Genomic DNA, 22,798 nt, shown 5'->3' with positions numbered 1-22,798 from the left:
ATTATACAATTAACAGTAATGTTGCTAATTATATCAACTCTTTTTTAATTTGTTATTTTTTTTTTTACGTTTTAATAGGAATTTAAAAACTACATTGTTGTTAAAAGACTTGTCTTGGGTTACAGAAAATGTGAATACCAGCCCAGCAGAAACATTTCCCAGTCTTGATCTTTATATGTAACTAATGAACAAAATGCATAAGAATTATTAGATAAGATTTTAAATAGAGGAATGAAAAGATAGTGAAGTACATTGATGAGCCACAACGTAGCATTAGCTCATGCTAAATACCATATTCAGCTTTTAGAGAACAAAGAGCATGCATGCATCATTTTATGTGTAGTCCAAAAAACTTTAATCCCAAATGAAAGCATTGCAATTTCAAAAACACAGAAAACTTTTGATTTTTGACAAATCTAAATCTACCATTTTTGTAAGCAGTGAACAATGTTGTTCCCTAAATAGTATGTGTATGCTACCTATAGTGTGTTTAAAAAATGTAAAAATGTGTTAATTTGTTCCCTATTTTCTTAATTATATGAATTATTTGCAAAATGGGTATATCCTATAGCTGCATCAATCAATTCTGTGGATAAATAAGAGTTTGTATTATTATATTATGCATTTTATTTTCCTGAGCAATAATTCAGACTTAAATGTATTGAATCTGAAGATGAACCTGAATCCCATTTGAAAGAAAACTTTTTGCAGTTGAGTTGTTTTATATCAGCTGGTAAGTATTGTTTGCTTGTTTATTTATTTATTGCTAGCTGGGTTGCAGGGTCTATCTCAAAAATAAAAGAAGCTTCAAGTGATGCATGCTGAACGAAAAAAGGAAAAAAAAAGTAAATTTTCTGTTGAATTGTAAAAAAGTGCAATTTTATGACTCAAAATTTTAAACTTTAGACAGAAATCAAAAGAGGTCTAAAATTCAAAAAATTCAGTTATTGGTATTAAATAAGCATAAACATTCTGTTTCACTGATTTTTTAGTGAATAAAACCCTGTTTGAGCATAAAAGAACTTCTGTGCCAAATTTGGCAAAAACCTAACAAATTTGTTTTAACCCCCGACGCACAAAGGAAGGGGGTTATAAGTTTGACGTCTCTGTGTATCTGTGTCTGTCTGTGGCACTCTAGCGCCTAAATCAGCGGTTCCCAACGTTTTTCTCTTGCGAACCCCTTGAACAGGCGAAAGAAATACCTGAATCCCCTGGTGTTGAAATTAGTAACATATAAGAAACAATAAAAAAACAGCATGTTTGCTTTCCATTTTTTGCAGCACTTGATTGCAATAAACAAAAATATAATTGTAAAATATCCATAAGTATTAGCATTAATAAAAAGTACAGCTACAAGAAAAATTATAGACAAGTAGTTTTATAAACCAACTGGTTTTTAAAGCATATGTTAAATTGGGGGAAACAAATCCTTAATGGGATATTTGTGGCTGTTTGACGGAACAAAGAAATTGAAAGTTTGGTTCAATGTCTGACAGTTTGAGTCTTAAATCAGGCCCTGCATTCATTCTGCTTTGGTATTTATCTTTAAGATGAAGTATAGGAGGAAAATCCTTCCTCACACAGATATGATGTACGAAATGGTAATAAAATACGAATAGCTTTTTTGGACAAAAACGGTATAGTCATTTCCAATACGGAGCCAGAAGTCAATTAACGAACGCTCTTTAAAACTAGCTTTTAATGAAGTATCACAGGATAACTCGATGAGTTTCTCCTTTTCCTGTAATGTCAGGGTGCTCTCTAAGCATGAATCTCCTTCAAAAAGATTGTGTATCCAGTTGTTTGAGAGGGAGATGTTACGCCTATTAAGAGAATACTCGTCAAAAGTTAATTCAAGATGTTTCATATGTTCACATACATTCCTTTTAACACTTTCATCAAGTTTCATTGAGTTTTCTGATAAAAAGCTACTGAGATAAGTAAAACAAGAAAACTCACCCATTTCCAAGCAGTTCAATTTTTTTATCATGCCTTTAGTTTTATCATATACACTGAAAATGTTAACACCTGCGCCTTGCAAGGACAGATTTAATTCAATTTTGAAAAGATATCAGTTAAATATGCAAGTCTTAGCATCCAAAGAGGATCAGATATGCAAGTGAAGAAGTGAAATGGATGATCAACAAAAAATGCTTGAACTTCTGACTTCAACTCAAATAAACATGTCAAAATTTTGCCACGGGAAAACCATCTAACTTCTGTGAAGAAGTAAAGAAACATGAAGGCTTCTCAATTCCTCACAAAGCGCATGAAATTTACAATTTTTACTGCATCATTCAAAGTAGCGGATAATTCTGCAGAAATACGCTTACATGCTAATGCTTGTCTATGAATGCAGCAATGAGTCCATTCAATTTTCTCGTTGATCTTCTTTACTCGCACCACAAAGCCAACAAATTTTCCTGTCTGATTTTGCACCATCTGTGCACACACCCACACACAAAGACCAATAGATTCCATTTTCTTCAGAGTAACTTTTGACCAGTTTGAAAATTGCTTCTCCAGTTGTATTGGTTTTCAAAGGTTTTGCAAATAGTACATCTTCTTTAATTGTATTGTTAAAAATATACCTAACATATAACCTTGTTGAACTAAATACAAGAGTCTGGCTCGTTTTCAAATTAAAAAAATGTAGTAACCATGTGTGCAAATTGAATATTTTGTAATTTTTTACCAAACTAGGTAAAAATCCGCCATTACACGAAATTTTCGCGAACCCCCTTCCTGCACCTCGCAAACCACCGGTTGGGAACCTCTGACCTAAACGGATGGACCTACTTTGAAAAAAAAATGTGTTCAAAAGGAGAGTTGATCAAGAGTGTTCTTAGCTAGGTTGCATCTTTGGATGACATTAATAAAGGAAGATATTAATTAAAAACCTCTAAAAGGTTTTTTGCAAATTTTTCAGTGATAACATTGTTAAAAAAATTTTAATTTAATACCAAAATAAAAAATTTTTTCGCGTCTGATAAAATGTGTTTGGAACTTTTATGTTTCACAGAATTCAAATTATAACGGTTTTTAAAAGCAGATTTTAATAACAGCTAAGCCTTTATCCAGGAAATTGATAACCGAATTCATTGTTGGCCGACAAGGAAATAAAACACAAAGATTTAAAATTTTATCTGTTGCCAGTTTCTATTTAATAGCAAATAAAATACTTGACATTGATTTTTACTAATATAAGGCTTTTAAAAGATTTTCAATTTTCCCTCTTGAATCTACAGTTGCGACTCAATTGGGAGTTTCTAAAATTTTTAATTTTATCGTTGTGTTTATGTATAAAGAACAAACATACACATGCATTCATCCATTTCTGTGAAAAATGTATTATGTATAAATATATATATCGTATATGTCAGGGCTGTTCAACTGCAAAGGGCCCACAGACCAGAATTCTAGTCACTGATCACCTGGTGGGCCGCAGTTTAAAAAAGTAGTACCCCTTATGCAATAACAATTAATAGTTGAATTATTAATTATAAAACAATGAAAGAGAAGGATTATAAAACATTTTGCTTACTTTTAAAACCGAGGCCGATCCTTTTTTACTCTTCGTTGGAAGATGAAATATTCACAATAAACAATAAAATTATTAGTTTTCACACGTTCTCAAAAAAATATAGCTATGGTACAAGTGAGGGGGGGGGGGTCTTTATTTTTAACCAATTGCAGGCAGTTTTTGCTTATCTGAAATGTTTCTCTCTTCCCTCCCTATCTCCCCCCACCAACACAAGGCACTACTATTTCTAGGAATTCGTTTGAACACCAGCATGCGGTATAGAACTGCTTGACCTGTAGATGTCCTGTACCTTTTCTCCCAATGCAGTAAAAGAGTAAAAAAGCAATCAAGAGGAAATTTCGGGGACCCCGGTTTGACCAAGGAATGGTAGTCTCGAAAGCGTTTTGATACTGTAAAAGAGAAAGAGAGATTTAATTATTCTATAAATATTTTATCATCTGAAATATGTTTACATTTTCACTTTTTACCTAACTATATATATCGCCACCTCAGAGCAACAGTAAGGCATCTAAACCTAGAAATAACAGTGAGGAATCCTACTATTCTGACATTTCGATATGTATGTATTGTACCTTAACATTCTAGTGCAATAATTGAATTTTAAGTTAAGCTTTTGTTCAGTTCTGCTATATCTACTCATTAATTATAAAAAATAAATAATGATTAATATTTTGTTTTTTCAATTTAGCTCTCTTTCTAGCATGCATATAGAAATAAATATTATCAACAAAAGCAAACAGGGGTCTGGCCAGAGGATATTTGGGTCCGTTAAGGACCCTTCACGTCCGTTAAGGAATCTTTTAACATCCGATATGAGAATCATATTTTGTTCTTTTTTCAAGCTAACTTCGCTTTATTATGATTCAAATCAATGAAAAGTCTCTTTATTTCTGTTAGAACTCTCATTTCAAGTTTTTAAAGCAAAATTCCATTTTCTGTTACGAGTCAAAAATTAAAATGCTGAATAGATGGTTTATTTTATTTTATTTTTTGGGTCAACTGTGTCCACAGATATTAATGATATGTTTATCATAGGACTCTAAAATGCAATTTTAAAATAATTTTATCAAAAACTTTTCTTTTACAAGCCGTTTTTATACTTTTGATGCCTTCACTTTGAGAATTGCGATCTTTTTGCATCCGCTATCGGAATCCGATTTTTCGAATTTTTGATGTTTATTACGCTTTGTTAAGAGGTAAACAATTAAAATAACTTTTTATTTTTGTTAAAATCACGGAATTTATAAGTTTTAAAAGAAATTCTGTGCTTTTTAAGAGTGTCTTGGGTCAAAAAGTTGAATGCTGAACCCTATTCTGAATTTTATTTTATTAATTATATTTTCGTTACAATTATTTTAAGTACTGTACAGAAATATATCTAGTATAATTTAACATAATGTAGAATGGTAGATAAATATTGATACTTGAAACAGCGATGCCCCCCCCCCCCCCCCCGCCAAATATCAGAAAAAAAAATCCGGAATGATTTTTTCGACGTAGAAGAGGAAAACACTCAACTTTAAGTTTAATTGATGCCGTTTGTGCCATCTCTAAATTCCAAAATAATTTTTTGACACAATTTTTTTTTTTTTTTTTTTTGCGAAATTTTTTGATTTTTCACAAAATTATTTGATTTTTCACAAAAAACGAACCCTGTGAAAAATTCTGGACAGACCCCTGGCAAACATTTCTGGACCAAAAATGATAATTAAAAAAAATTATTTTACTTGAAATTATTGTAGTGTGTGTGTGTGAAATACATTCGCCCCCCCCCCCCCACCTGTATTTTATCTATTAGAATACAACCTAGCTCTATTTTTTATTGTCTCTAAAACTATGGAAAGAACAAATTGATGCTGTTTCCTAACATTTAAATTTAAACTCTAGCAAATGTCTGCAAGTTATCAGTGGTATTTTCATTTTCGCATATGCCTATGGTTTGCAAAATTTTTAACCATTTAGGATTATTATGGTATAAAAATATTTTCTCAAATGTTTTCCCTTCTTATTGCTGTTCGTATTACTCACTGGTTGATTGATTTCAATAGCTTATTGGCAGAAGAGAACCTGTGTAGGCTCGTATGTGCCAAAATGTTCTTGAAGGGTTAAACTACTAGAAAATATCACTCTGAAACTATTAAATCTCAGAACTGTGGATTTGTGTTTCTTTAAATTAACCTAACCCAAACATTTATAGTTGTACAATGAGAATTTGAATGAAGTAATTTATTTCTATTATTGTATAGTTTTGTTAATTTAAAGGGGGGAGGGGGGTGAAATTAAAATGGCATGGCTTTTGTAACATTCTTCCTAATCCTTACTAATATTTGAGCAGTTAATGGTTTCGTTTGTATTTGAATAAAATGTTGATGCAAATTATTGAGTAATATATCTTTATATATATTATATATTTGCAGATGTTAAGTTCATGCTTACAGGATTAAAACAAGTAAGTAGTTAAGTATACCTAAACAATTTTATTTTGACTGTTGAATATTCAGTTTTCTCTGTAGACAAAAACTCATTAATTAACGTGTTTACTATTCTAGCGGATGCAAGAAACAATAACAAAATTTTCATCCACATTAAATAGAGATGCTCAATACAAAAAAATGGTAAGTTACTCGTTATGCTTTTAGCTTTATGTAGTGTGATAAATTGATTCTGCCGCAAATAATGTTTTACTGAACAGCTAGTAAAAATGATTTCAATAAACATTTAGTGTTTTACCAAATTGCAAGTAAAAATGATTTCAATAAGCATTAATCTTTTCACTTTGGGAGACATTTAATTCCATGTATGCACACATTTCTGATGAGAAAAAGCTTTCCCTATTTCTATTGTAAAGCAAAGCTTATTACCATTGCAGTCACCTTTTGCAACTTTTGTCACCTTTCTCACCTTTCTTGAAATGTCTTAGGATTTTTTTTTTAATAATTAAATCCTTGAAAGTGTCTGAATGATAGCTTTAACAGTGAAATTAATTAAAAAAGTAGCATTAATTATGCCCCCCCCCCACCTTGTTGTTTAAGAAAAATAGCTGTGCTACCGGAAAATCCAGGAATTTTTTTTTTTTGCTTGCAATTGCACCCTATGAGCAGAACCAGTCTTTCTATCCCCCTTCGACTGTCAGACGCATTTCCCGCAAGTCTCGTCTAAACGCCATTTTGTTTCCTATTGTGTTTCTGGCCATAGAGTGTTGTTCGACTAAAGTTCAGCTGTGCAATTTGTTTCTACACACTTTGTTGAGTGAGCGGTCATCGAATGCAAGTTGTCTTCCGTGTTTATCAAATGACGTCATCTGAAGTCTCTGAATCTCATGCTCATTTCTAGCCAGGCGTGTTACTTGCTTGTTTTACTTTTACTGACTTCGAAAGTCGCGACTAAGCAGCCACAAGCGGTTTGATTTGAAAAAGGGGTGATGGGTTAAGGAGGCGTGCCTCGATGTCTTCTTTGAGCTGTCTTTGAGCGCGGATTAGTGAAAAGTTTTGGTTTGTGTTTATAGTTTCACTTTGTGTTTGCACAGAAATGGTTAGTTTGGGTTTTATTTTTGCTACGCAAGTACAAAGTGAACTTGGTCTGTGTAAATATTTCTTAACATTTCCTTTTTTGTTGTGTCTCAGAGAATCTCCGAAATTTTTTTATTAGGTTTCAATGCTTTATATGGCTAGTTCCAGTAAAAATAAAGCTTTTAGAAGCAGATGCTAGCTAAAAGCTTTATTTTATGTAACGGCAACATTAACATGGTTTGGTAATGTAATGATTTGGTTCTTCCACATTCATTTTAAAAAGCTGCTGATTTTATAATCCAGAGATTTTATAAGTGGCGGTTAGTGTTTATTTATTTATTGAATTGTAACAAAAAAACTGCTGTAAACCTATTTGAAACAAAATGCACTACGACAGTATTTTTGATAAATGTGATATTATTTTCCTAGATTCAATAAGGAATAAATTTATGTTTAAAAAAGAAGAAAAAAAATAAAAAAAAAAAAACAGTCAACCAACAACCAATGCACCTAACAAATGAGTTCCGATTGAAAAAAAAAAACAAAAGTACCCTCACATCGTTATCTTTATCACCCCTATTTTTATCAAATCAGAAGAGACCATGACAGTATTCCTGCTTATTCAGCATTATTTTTTATTCCTAAGCCTGATAAGTTGGGGATTGTAAATTGACTAGGACCAGTCTAGCTGGGCCCAGAGCCTGTTGCTGGTTGTCACTTTTGTATTTGTATTTGTAATTATTAATAACTTGATTTAACACTACATTTTTTACCTCCCATGGACATGTCATGAAATATTTTCAGAGCCTTCTAAAAAATAAAAAATAAATAAAACAAGAAAAAAAAATCATGAACATTTTCAGGCATATGAAATGATATTTTCAGTTTCATACTTCAACATCATTTTATTTTTGCATTGTAAGTACAATTATCATTTTGTTAAAGTCTGATTTTTCAAATTGGTTTTCTCAGTTATTCTCTACTGTCAAGACTTTTGATTTAATATTTATGCTTTGTATTTACTAAGAAAAAAAGAAAGAATGCTGATAATTTTTCAACAAGCTAAAAAAAAAAGAGAAAAAAACAATACTAAAAATGTGATTGAATAACATAAATTATATGTTCAAGAAATGCATCATCTTGCTCTTTACTTCACAATTTCAAGCTTTATTATGTTGATTATATATATATATATATATATATATATATATATATATATATATATATATATAATAAGGTTACATAGAGTTTACACTGAAAGTTTTTTGAAAATGTCTTAAAATTTTTATTTTACTACTTCTAGCCCTATAATATTCATTTCCAAAATTGTAAAGAAATCTTTACAAGAAATATATAGGCTATTTTGGTAAAAGTCAGTAAAAATCCTTTTCTGTTTTTCGAGTTCTTAACAAATTGCTTTTGGTCACCTTTTAGTTACTTTTTTGTCACCTTTTAGTCACCTTTGTTTTCAAATTTGTCAACTTTCTCACTTTTTTTAAAGGCCATCAGCAGCCCTCGGCCTGCAGTTATAGTTCTAACACAGTCTTTCTTAGGTGAACTGCCATTATAACATGGTAGAACTTGGTATAATTGTTATAAAATAAACTAAACGAAAAATATAGATGAAATTATTTTCAATTTAAAAATTATATCTGTTGGGAAAATAAATGTTACTTTTCTTTTTGTTTCCCCCAACAAAGTGTGAGTTTCAAAAAAATAATACTCGTTTCTATTTTTTCTACAAAACAGTTTGTTGCACGTATTTTTAAATTATAGTTTTTGAGTAATGCAAAGTTTTTTTTTTTTTAAACATATTCTTTAATATTTTTTAATGTATTTATAAGGCTTATACTATTAAGGGGAAATGTTTTGACTTTGAAAGAAAATAAAAAAAATACAGAGGACTTCAACAACATATTCTGGATCCAGTTAAACTTTACTCTCTAGCATGATGCCTTACACTGGTTCTAGTTAATTTAGCAAGTCTTGATCATGATTAAATGGTTTGATTTCATATTGGTTAAATTTCTTGAAAGTCTCAGAATTACAATTAGTTACTGCTTTCAGCAAACTATTTCAAATACCCGGAACCAGTACTGTAATCGGGGGAAATGCAGGGATAATCAATGCCTTGAAATATTTGACTTTTTGTTGCAGAAATAATGCAAATCTCATGTAAATTGATTTTAAACCTCCCTTTCCTTTGGCGAGTCCACCCAAACTCAAAGGTGAGTCTCCCCCCCCCCCAACTACAGCAGTTTTTGCAACCTTTTATGTAGCTTTTTAATTTTAAAACTAACTTCTGTTTTAACTTTCCTAAAATCAACATAATTGTTGGTGTTGTCTTGTCCATGATGAGAGCACTAGATGACTTACCTCCACAGCCTTTTCTGAAAAAATTAAGTCATTCAACATAATTGTTGAAGTATATTTATAACAAAATAGCTCTTAGCTATCTTAGTTTTCCCTATTTATATTACTATGCATAGTTTTGTTTTTAAAAATCCAGAATAATGTTACAATAATCGAATGTCCTCAACTTAAAACTGCAGTATTTATTTTTTTAAATATTACTGTTTATATTCCTCCATATTTCTCGTATATCATACATATTTGCATATTAGTAGTGTTTATATTTTAATAATGTACTTCTTCTTTACAGAGCAAAATTAGCAGGTTACCAGCTTACTTAACGATTCAATTTGTTAGATTTTACTATAAAGAGAAAGAATCTATAAATGCTAAAGTCTTAAAAGTACGTATAATTTTAAGGTTTTTAAAAATTTGTTTCTTTGCATTGATGCAACATTAATTAAATATATATATATTAATCCACTCATAATATTGTGGTATGTTTTAAATTGTGTACATTTTTGACCAGTCTGTGTGTGTGCCAAAAGAATTTTCATCTTGAAACTCAGTTTTTTTGTTTCAAACGATTCACGTTAACAGAGCAGTGGTGACCACCTAGGGTGGTCTATATGCGGACTGCGCCATTGAAATTTTTAGGGGGGTGTTTTGAGGGTTTTTTTTTTTTTATTTTGGAGGGGCTCTTGCCTTTGGGGGAGTCTTTGCAACATTTAAGGGGGGGGGAGCACCCCTGAAAGGAGGTTTATTACTTTTTCACTAATTGCTTGGTTTTCTATTCTATTTGACTATACAATTTTTTGAGGAAAGTTTTCTATCTGAAATTTTAAATTTAGGTGAAATATGTACTGAGTCTTGATTGTTAAAAGGAAATTATTGTCTCTCGATTAGATTCATGTCTACAGTTCACAGTTATGTCCGATGAAAGATTAAATCTTTTAAAAGGTGACATAGTTGAACAACTAGTGTTAATAAGTTCAGTTACCTCTGCCCCAATAAATTATTCCTTTGTTTTTTAATTAATGAAGAGCTGGCTTATTTTTAGCATAGTACACATATATTGGTACTATTCTAAATAAATGTTTTGATAGCAGTTGTAATATTTGCTTCATGATTTAATGGTAAATAATATTCAGTTTGTATTTCTTAGTTTTACACCCCTGATTATTCATTAATTTTTCATAATTTAACTTTTTAGGATGTTAAATTTTCACTAGACCTAGATGTTTTTGAATTGTGTAGCGAAGAACTTCAAGCAAAGCTTACACCTATGCGAGCAAAGTTCAAAGAAATAGAAGATAAAAAAGTTGAAGAAGCACAAAAGGTTTGAATAATTTACTTACATAGTACATTATTAGCATGCTTCAAGGTTATAGTTAAGATGCCAAGCTTTGTCAAATCAATGCCCTGAAATTAGAAAAAAAGGATGCAAATTTTGTACGATTTTATAACATTTATTTAACCCTAAAATGTGGTGAAACCTTCCCTATTTTACTCTGAACTACTGTTGAGCCACCTGGCCCAAGGAACCACTTCAATTTTTAAGAGACAGTTGTGTCTCTTGTTCAGATTTTGTAATCATAAAAAATCGATTTTGTTTCTCTATATGGGTGATTCTCCAATAACCTGACATTTTCCAATCAATTTTTTTTCAAATAAAAATGCTTAAAAAAATCTGAAAAAAAAAAATTGTTTACTTTCAGGGGTCTGGCCAGAGGATATTTGGGTCCGTTAACGGACCCTTCACAAAAATCCGATTAACCAAAACGGACCTTTCACAAAATCCCGATCAAACAAAACGGACCTTTCACAAAATCCTGATCAAACAAAACGGACCCTTCACAAAATTCTGATAAACAAGATCGGATCTTTCACAAATTGTTTATTGAAAGAGCAATCTGAAAGCAAAACCTTTTTTCAAAGTCAAATTAGAGGGATCAGCTTATACAAAATCGGCTAATTTTGAAAGAAAAAATTCGGCACACTTGCGATGCTCTTGCAAGATGCTCCTGCAAGCGATAAATAATTGCTACTGCCAAATAAATATAATGGTTAAGTCAGACAAAACAACGTAAGTAGAAGCACAAATTTGTAAATTACAGCAGACACGTGTTTCGGCGTTACAGGGAACGCCTTTTTCAATGCAAAAAATAATGAGCTGATGGATGAAAAGACATCCGACAAAAGCCATTTGGCTTTTGTCGGATGTCTTTTCATCCATTGCTCATTATTTTTTGTATTGAAAAAGGCGTTCCCTGTAACGCCGAAACACGTGTCTGCTGTATTTTACAAATTTGTGCTTCTACTTACGTTGTTTTGTCTGACTTTACTATTCAGCACAAAGGTATTTATTTATCAAATATAATGGTTGTTTGTTTGTTTTATCACAGCTAATTAGCAGCGGTGTTGTTGTAAACTTTTCTGAAAAGGCATTGGTAAGCACTTTTCTCCCCCCCCCCCCCGCTCATGATTTAATAAACAATAATAATATATTTCTGCGAAATGAACTTAGAACTGCAAAAGGATAGTAAGGGTGGGGAAAAAATATGATCGCTTCAGCTAGATAGGGTTACCAACTTCAAAATTATCACCACTTAGTGTCTGGCGTTGAACCTTTATAATGACTTGATTAGAAAATATTCTCATAATTTTACTAGCTTGTCAATATTTGCGTTTTTATGGTGCGGTGCGATGTTTAATTGTTATTTTGGGAGAAAATTATATGGGTTTTGATTTTTCGATGCTAACAAGGATGATTAACTTTAAATAAACTCTTTTAATTACCGTTTTTTTTTCTTTAGATGTCTACATTTTGAAAAACATCCGATATGAGAATCATATTTTGTTCTTTTTTTGAGCTAACTTCGCTTTATTAGGATGCAAATAAATGAAAAGTCTCTTTATTTCTGTTAGAACTCTCATTTCAAGTTTTTAAAGCAAAATTACATTTTCTGTTATGAGTCAAAAATTAAAATGCTGAATAGATGGTTTATTTTATTTTATTTTATTTATTTATTTTTTTGCTTCAACCGTGTCCACAGATGTTAATGAAATGTTTATCATAGGACTCCAAAATGCAATTTTAAAATAATTTTATCAAAAATATTTCTTTTACAAGTCGTTTTTATACTTTTGATGCCTTCACTTTGAGAATTGCGATCTTTTTGCATCCGCTATTTTCGAATCCGATTTTTCGAATTTTTGATGTTTATTACGCTTTGTTAAGAGGTAAACAATTAAAATAACTTTTTATTTTTGTTAAAATCACGGAATTTATAAATTTTAAAAGAAATTCTGTGCTTTTTAAGAGTGTCTTGGGTCACAAAGTTAAATGCTGAACCCTATTCTGAATTTTATTTATTTATTTTTTTATTACAATTATTTTAAATACTGGACAGAAAATTTGTAGTATAATTTAACATAATGTAGAATGGTAGATAAATATTGATACTTGAGAGAGCGATGCCCCCCCCCCCCCCGCCAAATATCAGAAAAACACTCCAGAATGATATTCTCGACATAGAAGTGGAAAACACTCAACTTTAAGTTTAATTGATGCAGTTTGTGCCATCTCAAAATTATAAAATTTCGTTTTAACAAAAAAAAATTTTTTTTTTTTTGCAAAATTATTTGATTTTTTACAAAATTTATTCATTCTTCACAAAATTATTTAATTTTTCACAAAAAACGGACCCTGTGAAAAATCCTGGACAAACCCCTGACTCTTTGTTAGGAACTTATTAAGGAAAAAAATAGAGGGAATTCACTCTACACCCCTCAAAACAGGGGGTGAAATTTTCATAAACCAATATTGTAACAAGCAGCTCCAGGACAGTGACAAGATAAGTTGCATCAAAGGTTATGAAAAATGTAGCTATGGTAATGTGCGATTCTCGAAAAATGCCCGTGTGTAACGCTGTTTTTTTAATTTTATTCATGTAACTATTATCATATAACTGGGGACAGACTTTACAATGATGTATTGATTATTTAAATAATTAAATTTATTTAAACAATGTCATTTTACACCTTTAAGTATGCGTAACTTAGTACTACAAGTTAAATTTGTGGAATGTTGACATAAATATTTAAATAATTTAAGTATATTTGAGAAACGAATCGGGACTGGTCAAAAGAGTGACTTTCTGGTTATTCAAAAAAATTTGTAGGAAAAAAGAATGGAATAACATCGGGAAAGTCATTTCTAACTATTAAAAATAAGAAAAAAAATTCTAGGTCAAGGAATTAGGTCTTGGGACATAATATTGTTAGGATTTTGGAGAATCACCCATACATTAAAAAAAAGTGGAATTGTGAAAGGCAAAGCAGACAAAACCTGTTATGATCAAATTTTTATAAGCAGGAGTTTTTTTCGGGGGGAGGGGGCAGAATTGAAGGTTCTTAGCCATTCTAATCTTGGATGTTTTGTACTAAGAATAAACATTCTTATTAATTTCTACAATGTTTTCAACAACCCTATATTTCACTTTTGTATTTGATTATATTGTTTCTTTTTTAATTAAAATATTTCTTCCATCTATTTTTGGGAAGAATCTTTGGTTTTAAATTAATAGTTTGTCCTATCTTTACAGGCTAAACTGGCTCCGCAAGAACCACCACAAAAAATTGACAAACAAATGAAACGTATGCCATATCATTTTGAAGATGGTAAGAATTTGACAAGTGTTTTTTACGTTTACATTAATATTTTTAAATATTTTTAATAATCATTTGACTTTTATTCACTTTCAAAAAGTTTAAAAGTAGTTGGTGTAAATACAGTTAATTTTTATCTTTTACAGAAGTCTTTAAATTTAAGGTTTAAAAAGTTTTTAGAACCTCAGTGAAGGAAGCAGATTTTATAAAATGTTTTCTCTTATGACCTATATTCAAAAATTAGTTGGTCATGTCAGTGCAAATCCTTTTAGCATTTCTGACACGATTTAAGTGGATATTTTCTAAAATTTAAATTCTTAACTATAGCAGAAAAATGTGTAAAACTCAAATCTGGGGACTTAGTAAATGCATGGTTTTTCCTCTTTTCTCTCTCTCTCTCTCTCTTACAACAAACAAAATCATAAAGTATTGCTGAACTTTTTTCTTTTTTCCCAATTAGAAAAAAATTGTCTATGACTTGAGAATTGTTATAGAGAAACAACTTAAAAGTTAATTATAATTTGATCATTATACATTTAAGCAATTTTTTGAAGTTTAAAAGATCTGCATCTGGAAATATTGACCTTATATTCTACCTATGTTTATTATGTAATTTATGTTCATGCCATGAATATTTGCTGGAAAAAGTAATTTCAAATTGCTGTGTTGCGTAAACTTGTATACTGCAATGTATACTTTAACCTCATATAAATATTAGCCGATGATCGAGTAACCCGCGTGCTTCAACAATGAAACTCACGCCACAGCAATATAGTTTGGTAATGTTTATCATACACAGAAAGGTTTTATCGTGACAAGGCTGAGCTCGATCCGCTAACTTTACTGTTTTACTGGTAAGACTGTGTCATTTCAGGGGAATGAAGAAACGAAAAAATGGTCAACAATAAACGCTATCCACTGATGTTTAGGGTTAATCCACTGGAGTTAGGGTTAAAATTTCAACTATCTAAATATCATCAAACATGCAATTGCTTTGTTCAAATGTAGAAGAGTAGAAGCAAGTTTCACCCGTTGTACATGACGTGCAAGTTTCTAGTTTCATTATAAAAGACAATATTTTGGTGCTTTAAATACTTTTTTTATTCTTTTGTTTATTGCTTTTCTATTGTTTTTTTAGATATTGGTTCAAATAACAGTGGGTATTATGAATTGAATGCTGTTCTAACTCACAAAGGAAGGTCTAGCTCAAGTGGTCATTATGTTGCCTGGATAAAACGGAAAGCTGGTAAATTAATTTATTGATTAATATTTAGACTAAAACTAGATCTGATAAATACTATGTCTAGTTAAATCTAGTATGAGTAGTTTTCAGCATTTGAAGATAGAATGTTTGTAATTATTGAATTTGTGTTATTTTGATGTGCTTGCATTCAGAACTTTCATCACTTTGAAAATGGTTTCCTTTGTTTGCAGATGAGTGGTTCAAATGTGATGATGATACAGTTACAATGGTTACATCTGAAGAAATATTGAAATTATCTGGTGGAGGTAACTTAAATGATTTTTCTTTCATCTTAATTCGCAAAGCTGTTTCAATGATCTGGATTTCAGAGATCTTTTTGGAAATTCTTTCATGTCTATCTTTTATTGATACAGAAATATTTCTTGCTTTATGTATTGTGATATAACTTTTCAGGTTCAGGAGTACCAACACAACAAAATGAATTTTCAGTCTTGATTTACTGGTCATTACAGTGTTTGGATTCCATTACCACGGAATTACCATTAGAACGAATAAAATTTGTTATCCTTGGAGTTCGTTGATACAGGATTTCACTGTATTTCAATTTTTTAGATTTTTTCAGTACATTATTTAGGTGCAGATCCAGAGGGGTGTCTTATTTTTAAGAGATCGAATATTACCTGAAGCTGTATTTTGTTGACTTGTACTGTCCACCTCTGAGAAGTTGAGCTATGCATGGGGGGGCAGAGGGGAGCATTGCCCCCCCCCCAGTTTTGGGAGGACTTTATATAGTAACAACATATTTTCCAAAAAAAATTTTAAAAATTATTATTTTTTTTTCTTTGTTGAATAGTTCAGAAGGGCATGGATGGATTTATAGGAGGGGGGCATAGAGGGCAATGCCCCCCAGTTTTGGGAGCACTTCATATAGTAACATTACATCTTCCAAAATCTTAAGACCAAAAAAAAAATTTTTTTTTTTTGAATAGTTCAATGAAAATGAAGAGATTAGCGAATGTCCTTTTCTGATGGGAGAAATAAAAATTAAAAAAAAAAACATTAAATACAAATAGTACAGCTGTCACTGGGCTGCTGAAAATATGTCTAAATTCACTATTTGACTGAAAACCATTTGGGCAAGTATATAAATGGAAATATAGGCTAAACGAGCTATGCATTCAGCTGCAACACTTATAATAATTGACGATTATTTTTACAAATTAGAACCTAAAACAAAGGAAACCCTCCTCCCCCATTTGCGCTAACAGAACGATCTACTCGTTATAATTTGTTTTCATTCTTTTCAGAATGTTTATTTTCAATTTGCGTGATTTCAAAAACTAGATATTTTGTGTAGTTACAGACGAAAGATTTTGAAGAACCTTCTGAATTCACATGTTCAGATTGGTGAAATTGTAAAAATCCTTTAACTAAAAACTGACAAATTTTCATAAAAATTACAAAAATCTGCAGGTAAGAGTGAATTACATACAGGGAAGGATTTGCCTATAAGATAAACAAGCTATAGCTTAGGACCACTACTTTGAAGTAGGCCCGTAACTCGCAAAAAAATGCATCATTCACTCCTTAAAAAATGGAAAATGCTTGAAAAAACTAATTTCATTTTCAAGAGCTTAAAAGCCTTGAATATTTGGAAACGTGTGGCTACAAACCTTAAATTTTAAAATTTCTAACAAATGGTAGGGGGAGGCATGCCAAAATATGTCAAATTCAGCTCCTTGCTACATCCTGCATCAAAAAAGTAAAAATTACGGTTCTTATGTTTGTAACATATTGCTTGAAATAAATTTTTCTGACTCACATGTTTCATATCTTGCTATTTATTTAATCCCGAATGCAGTATTTTGGAAATTCTTTTTTATTGATTGCTTTTATCTTACTTCTACTGCATATTGTTAATCTGTTTAGCCCAGAAAAAAAATGATACACTACCTCCATTCCTTTTCGTTTTCTGCACTGCTTATAATTTAAAAGAAGGTTATTGTAATGAGAATTCTATAGTTTATTTTTTCTTTTAAACTTAAAATAGCTGTTCTTTTTTACGAAGTTTGAACAATACTGTACAACTGTATATCCTAGTAGTCAATTTCAGAGACTAGAAAGTGCAAATGAGTTGCCTTAAATTATTAAGTGTTCTAAAATCCTCGAAAAGAATTAACGCAGTACAACCTACTAGGGCTCTTGTGCCAAAACACCCAATCTAACCAACAAAACCTTGAAAATAATTAGACAAGTCTTTGGAACTCCTAGGCAAAGTGTGCTTCAATTTTATTTCTTATCAAGTGTATAAATTATGAATTGTTCAAATAAGTAGTATGTTACTCTCATGTTACTTATTTTCTAAATCTGTACACCATTTCTTTTAAAGTATTAACTTACATCACAAAGCAGGTTTAAATCATAAAACTTTAAAAAAAAAAATGTCTATATTTTCCTGAGATTTTCGTCTATCCAATTAACCCTTATAAGGCTTCAAAATGCAGAATTTTATATCCATTTTACAAAATATCCTCCGGGGGAGAACCCCCTGGACCCCCTAAAATTGGAGACATTCTATATCCAACTTAAAAGGGAGCCCTGCATCATTCTTGATACCAGTCACCCCTCTTAAGGTCAATTCAAAAAGGACAGCATTAAAACACACATTAATGAAAACGACACACACACAAAAAAAGGTAAAGCATGGCTTATTCATCACAGGAAAACAGATCAAAACATAAGGGGGGGGGGGCAATTAAAATGTTGCTCAAAAAAGATCCTGCCCCCCCCCCAGGAACTTAGTCCTAAATCCGCCTATGGAGCAATGGCCTTAGGCAAGTCCATTTCTTTCAAAGGAGAGCAATCAGTAAGAAGAGGAATTGTTAGGTGCAGATTTGGGCTACCATTGCAACCCTTTTATTGGCGAGAAAGGTACCGCTTGCTACTTCTTACCTGAATTATATTGTTCGCCAAATGAGCAATAACACTGCAAACTAAATTCGCAAGTTCTTAAGCTGTTTTTCCTCACCCCTATTTCAACAAATAGAATCGTTTCATCGATCTGGCAGCAGAGCTCAACTTGCCAGAGATGGACAGTATACAAAAAGTTCATCCTGGGCTACCTATTTCAGTCCAAAAATAGCACTTTGACCCACCTGTCTGAAAATGACCCCCATCAAACCCAAAAGCCCATTGATGGTAGTAAGTTGTGAACAAAAATCCTGAAAAGATAACCTGGAATTTATGCAAAACTAGAACTTTGTTGTTAATATTGCTGTTATTTGTGTGTGTGTGTGTTGCCATAGTTACTGTACTGAAATGTTTACTGTTGTCTACATGAGCAAATTTAGTTTTTGAATTCTGGGGGTGCAACAATAGTAAGGTTTAAGGAAGATATTCCCTAGAACAAGCAAGGGGTACATGGTCCCTCCTTTGGAAAATTTTGAAAATTTTCTCAAAAATGCTAAATTATAGTTGGTTTTAGAGCAGATTTTATAGCATTGCTGGAAACATGTGCAGTAACTGAAACAGTTTAAATAAGGCCGTGAGAAGCAAAAAATGTCGTGGACATTTTACAAGTTTTAAGTAAAACACGTTTAAAGATAGGGTCCTAGATTGGCTTTCATTGAATTTTTTTTTTTTTTTTTTTGAAATCATGCTGTGTAGTGATATACCCAGTTGCATGACATTCAAGGTAGAATTGCAAGTTTTTGAAACATATAAAGCTAAAATGCATTTTTAAAACTACGAATTTGAAAAAAATTCTGGGGGAAGGTGGTGACACCACATTTACCACCCGTGTGTCACCCATGCTAGGTATGACACTGGATATGCCAGTAAATGCCCAATTACCGAGGATACAATTACTCAATTACCAAGGATACAATTATTCTCTAACAGAACACTAAATAATGTATAATTTAAGAAATGTGTTTATTTGATGTACATTTTTTTTTTCAAATGGATAAACATTGTTTCCTTATTCTGAATATATAGTGTAGTACAGACATACTTTCTTGCACTGGCGATGCATGTTAGGTGACACACTGGTCACTAATAAACTGCTTATTGTAGTATTTTTATGCCTAGTAACTGTTTTTTTTTTTTTTTTCAAATTTCAACCAAAAATGTTGAGGGTGCTCCTCTGGCACTCCTGAAACCTGCCTATAATTGTATCCCCAAAGACATATCAGTTGGGGAGGGGATTAATTCCACCATATTTTAGAAACTGGAACTATGCATGTGAATGTATTTTTTTTATTTCCCTTATAAAATGGGGAAACTTCCCCCTTCCCTTATAAAATTATAACCCCCCCCCCCCCCCATTCCCTCTCGAAAATTCTGAAACATTCCTGTGGGAGACATTTTTCTAAATTTTATACATTCTCTCTGCGTATGAGACAGTAGAGGACATACAGTAATATCACTCTTTTGCGAAAGAAAGAACAATTTTCGTGGAGAGTTAATGGAAAGGCAAGATTTTGGCGTTATATTTTCCTTGAGTTTCCAACATAATTGCAACGGTAAGCCAACTAAACAGTAAACACTAATAACTTACCCTTTTCAATGAACTCCCATGGAGGAAATACAGTCAACTCAAGATTATCCACAGGTCTTCATCTTTTAAAATTTATTTAGTGTTTTTTTTTTTTTTAAACTCATGATTGTGTTATTGTTCGTTTTTAGCTTTTACAAAGGGTAACACCCCCAGTAATTGGCAGGTCACCAGTGATTGGCACTTCCAACAAAAATGCCCTAAACTAAGATTTGTATCCAATCTTTTAAAAGCAGATGGCTATATACCAACTGAATGCACATTTACTTTAAAGATTATAACTTCAATTCATGTTACATAATGGTTATTGCATAGGAAAGAGAAACAATTGTGGTTTGTGTCAAATCAGCAATTTTTGTTGAAAAAGCTTCTCCTCTGACTTAACGGAAGCATGTGCGTCAATACATTAAAATCTGACGTAAAATATATTTTAAATTTTCGTTGTCAAAAGTTTTGTTTAGTTGAAAGGTGTTACTTTGAGTGGGTAGAAATATATTTTTGTCCCTTTTAGGATTTTTGAAATAATGATAGATGCCATTTAGTGGTGCTTCAGTTTTGCTAGTCTCCAGTAATTGGCACATGTGCCTATAAACACTAATGTGTTAGGCAATATGTCACTAAATTGATTTCTAATACTTTTGCTGCAACTATATTATAAGGGTTCTACTATTGATTTGAATCCTACAGAATATACTGTTAAATATTTAAGAGAAACAAAAAAAAAAAAATGAATATGTTTAGCCATCAGTCAGATATTACAATTATAGAGAATCGGTTCATTTTTTATGGTCCCTTAGAACCATGGGTCAATGTTCCTTTTTCTGTGGAAATAGTGTAAAATCGAAACTGCATACCGACTAATGAAACAGCAATAATCTTGATATTTTTCCCATGCAACACTCCAAATTTATTTTTCATTCTCTAAAATACTTTTCAACGTCAAGATGTGTGATTTAACATTAATTTATGTATTTATGTAAAATTACCTATTTTAAATAAACATTAATTATGTTCCTTATGATGATAAAACTTGTATGTAAGCTAAAAGTGAAAAATAAAGTGATTTTCCAGTTCTATTAACATGTGCCAATTACTGGACCACATAGTGTCATACACTGGGGTATCAGGTGCCAATTACTGGTGATTTTAATAACTTTTTAATCATATATTTTTATAAAAAAAATATCTATTCAAATATTTTTCATTTTAGTAAACTAAATAGATTCACAGATGTGCATTCTTTAATACAAAAATATTTGCAAGTAAATATTTTTTTCTTCTAAGTCATGAAAGCAGAGGTAAGTTTAAGGACAAACTCTTAGCCAATTATTGGGGTTGTTACCCTATGTATATTTTTTACGTTTCATGTTACTAGATGAAGTGTAGCAATGTTTTAGCTATAATTTAAATATATGTGGGAGTGTTATTCATATGTTTTAGCTATTGCATACAGTAGTATCGTTTTTCACCTATTAGTCGAATTATCCACAGTTTTCCCTTATCCGTGGTTACCATGCCACCATATTCCGCGGATAATCAAGAGTTTACTGTACACACTTTCCAAATTAGTTACCAAAGTCGAACTTATTGATTCGTTTAAAAATTTTAAATACTGTAGATTGATCAAATTTTATTCATTTAAATTACTAATTGGTTTTATTATGAATAATTAGTTTTTTCTATACCTGAAAGTGGTGCATCTGCCCTCCTTTGCCTCCCTCTGGACATTCCCATGTATATACTTAAAAGCTTGATTTTAACTCTAAAATGTTTTCTTTTGCATAGGTGACTGGCATTGTGCCTATTTACTTCTTTATGCTCCCAGAGTACTAGAAATAGAAGAAAGCTCTTCTGAGATGACTTCGTGAAAAGAACAATTTTTGTAAAAAAAATTTTCTTCAGTGACTGTGAATACTTTGACGGCTATTTCACTGTGTGAAAAAAAAAGTCATTGTATTCCTTTTCTTGTGTCCACTAAAAGTGGTCGCGGACTTATTTTGATACCTTTACAAACGAAAACTACATGAATTGTTACTTTGATGCTGTGTTGTTTTTCTTTTTCTAAGCAATAAATGTACCTTGTTTTGAAGACTGACATACTTTTGGTTCTGTTTTACTAAGGATTGGCCGGATTGGACCCAATGGGTTTTTTCAGCCCATTTTTGGGTTATTTTTAAAGTTTCTGAGAAGTTTTTAAAAAAATTAATTTAAATACTTTCGCAATTTAAATTTCTTTTTTATTTGTTCTTCACCACAGACAATGGACATAAAAGTTGAGCTTTGAACTTTAATAGTATTTCTTAACTCTTAACAGCATTAGAAAAATACTTTAAAGATTTTAAATAAATATGTATCACTTTTTTCTTTAACTGGTCAATAAATAACTCAAATTATCTTGACTCTAAGTCCTGTCATGTCTGATTTTCTCAATGTTTGTAGATTGTACAGAGGAAAGTACTCTAGCCAAAAGGCTCTCATGTGAATTATTTTCTGCAAACCAACATGTCACAAATCTCGAATAAACAAAGTATATTTTTTGGATATTAACAGGTTTTACAAACGGTCGGACAGAAAACATAATAGTATATACAGTATTTTCATTATCTTACGAAAAAGTTTAATATTTCTTACTCTGTACAAAGAAATAGAAAAACAGGCAACATAAAATTCAAAGAAATGTCTTGATTAAGCTGGAATTCAGTAAAAAGGGATTTAAACTACTTGAGGTTCTACTGTAGTTTTGCATAACAAAATGAAATACATAGTGCTGGGCGATGTTGCAGATTTTAACATCACGATACATCGCCAGTAAACATCGCGATATTCCGATACATCGCGATATTTCGATGTATTTTCTTTTCATTAAATCAAGGGTGTCCACGAAGGGGGAGGGGGTGGGGTAAGGCGCAAGGCCTGCAAAAGCATGAGCCACATAAAAACACAGAAGATTCATTTTAATTTCA

General features: G+C 31.4%; 1 protein-coding gene across 2 annotated transcripts in view; it reads left to right on the top strand.

Moving 5' to 3' along the window:
* Positions 1-21,930, top strand: part of LOC129219884 (ubiquitin carboxyl-terminal hydrolase 14-like) — a 39,767-nt gene extending 17,837 nt beyond the window's left edge. For both annotated transcript variants that reach the window (XM_054854196.1, XM_054854195.1), the window contains 9 exons: positions 651-733; positions 5,962-5,993; positions 6,094-6,159; positions 9,716-9,808; positions 10,619-10,744; positions 14,013-14,088; positions 15,215-15,322; positions 15,511-15,585; positions 21,621-21,930. In XM_054854196.1, coding sequence (XP_054710171.1) covers positions 651-733; positions 5,962-5,993; positions 6,094-6,159; positions 9,716-9,808; positions 10,619-10,744; positions 14,013-14,088; positions 15,215-15,322; positions 15,511-15,585; positions 21,621-21,703 — 742 coding nt within the window. In that variant the 3' untranslated portion in view covers positions 21,704-21,930. The remainder of the gene's footprint in view (positions 1-650; positions 734-5,961; positions 5,994-6,093; positions 6,160-9,715; positions 9,809-10,618; positions 10,745-14,012; positions 14,089-15,214; positions 15,323-15,510; positions 15,586-21,620) is intronic.
* The last annotated feature ends 868 nt before the right edge of the window (positions 21,931-22,798 follow it).

This window comes from Uloborus diversus, chromosome 4 (genome assembly GCF_026930045.1).
Source record: "Uloborus diversus isolate 005 chromosome 4, Udiv.v.3.1, whole genome shotgun sequence".
Lineage (NCBI taxonomy): Eukaryota > Metazoa > Arthropoda > Arachnida > Araneae > Uloboridae > Uloborus > Uloborus diversus.
This window is presented reverse-complemented; position numbering and strand designations above follow the sequence as displayed.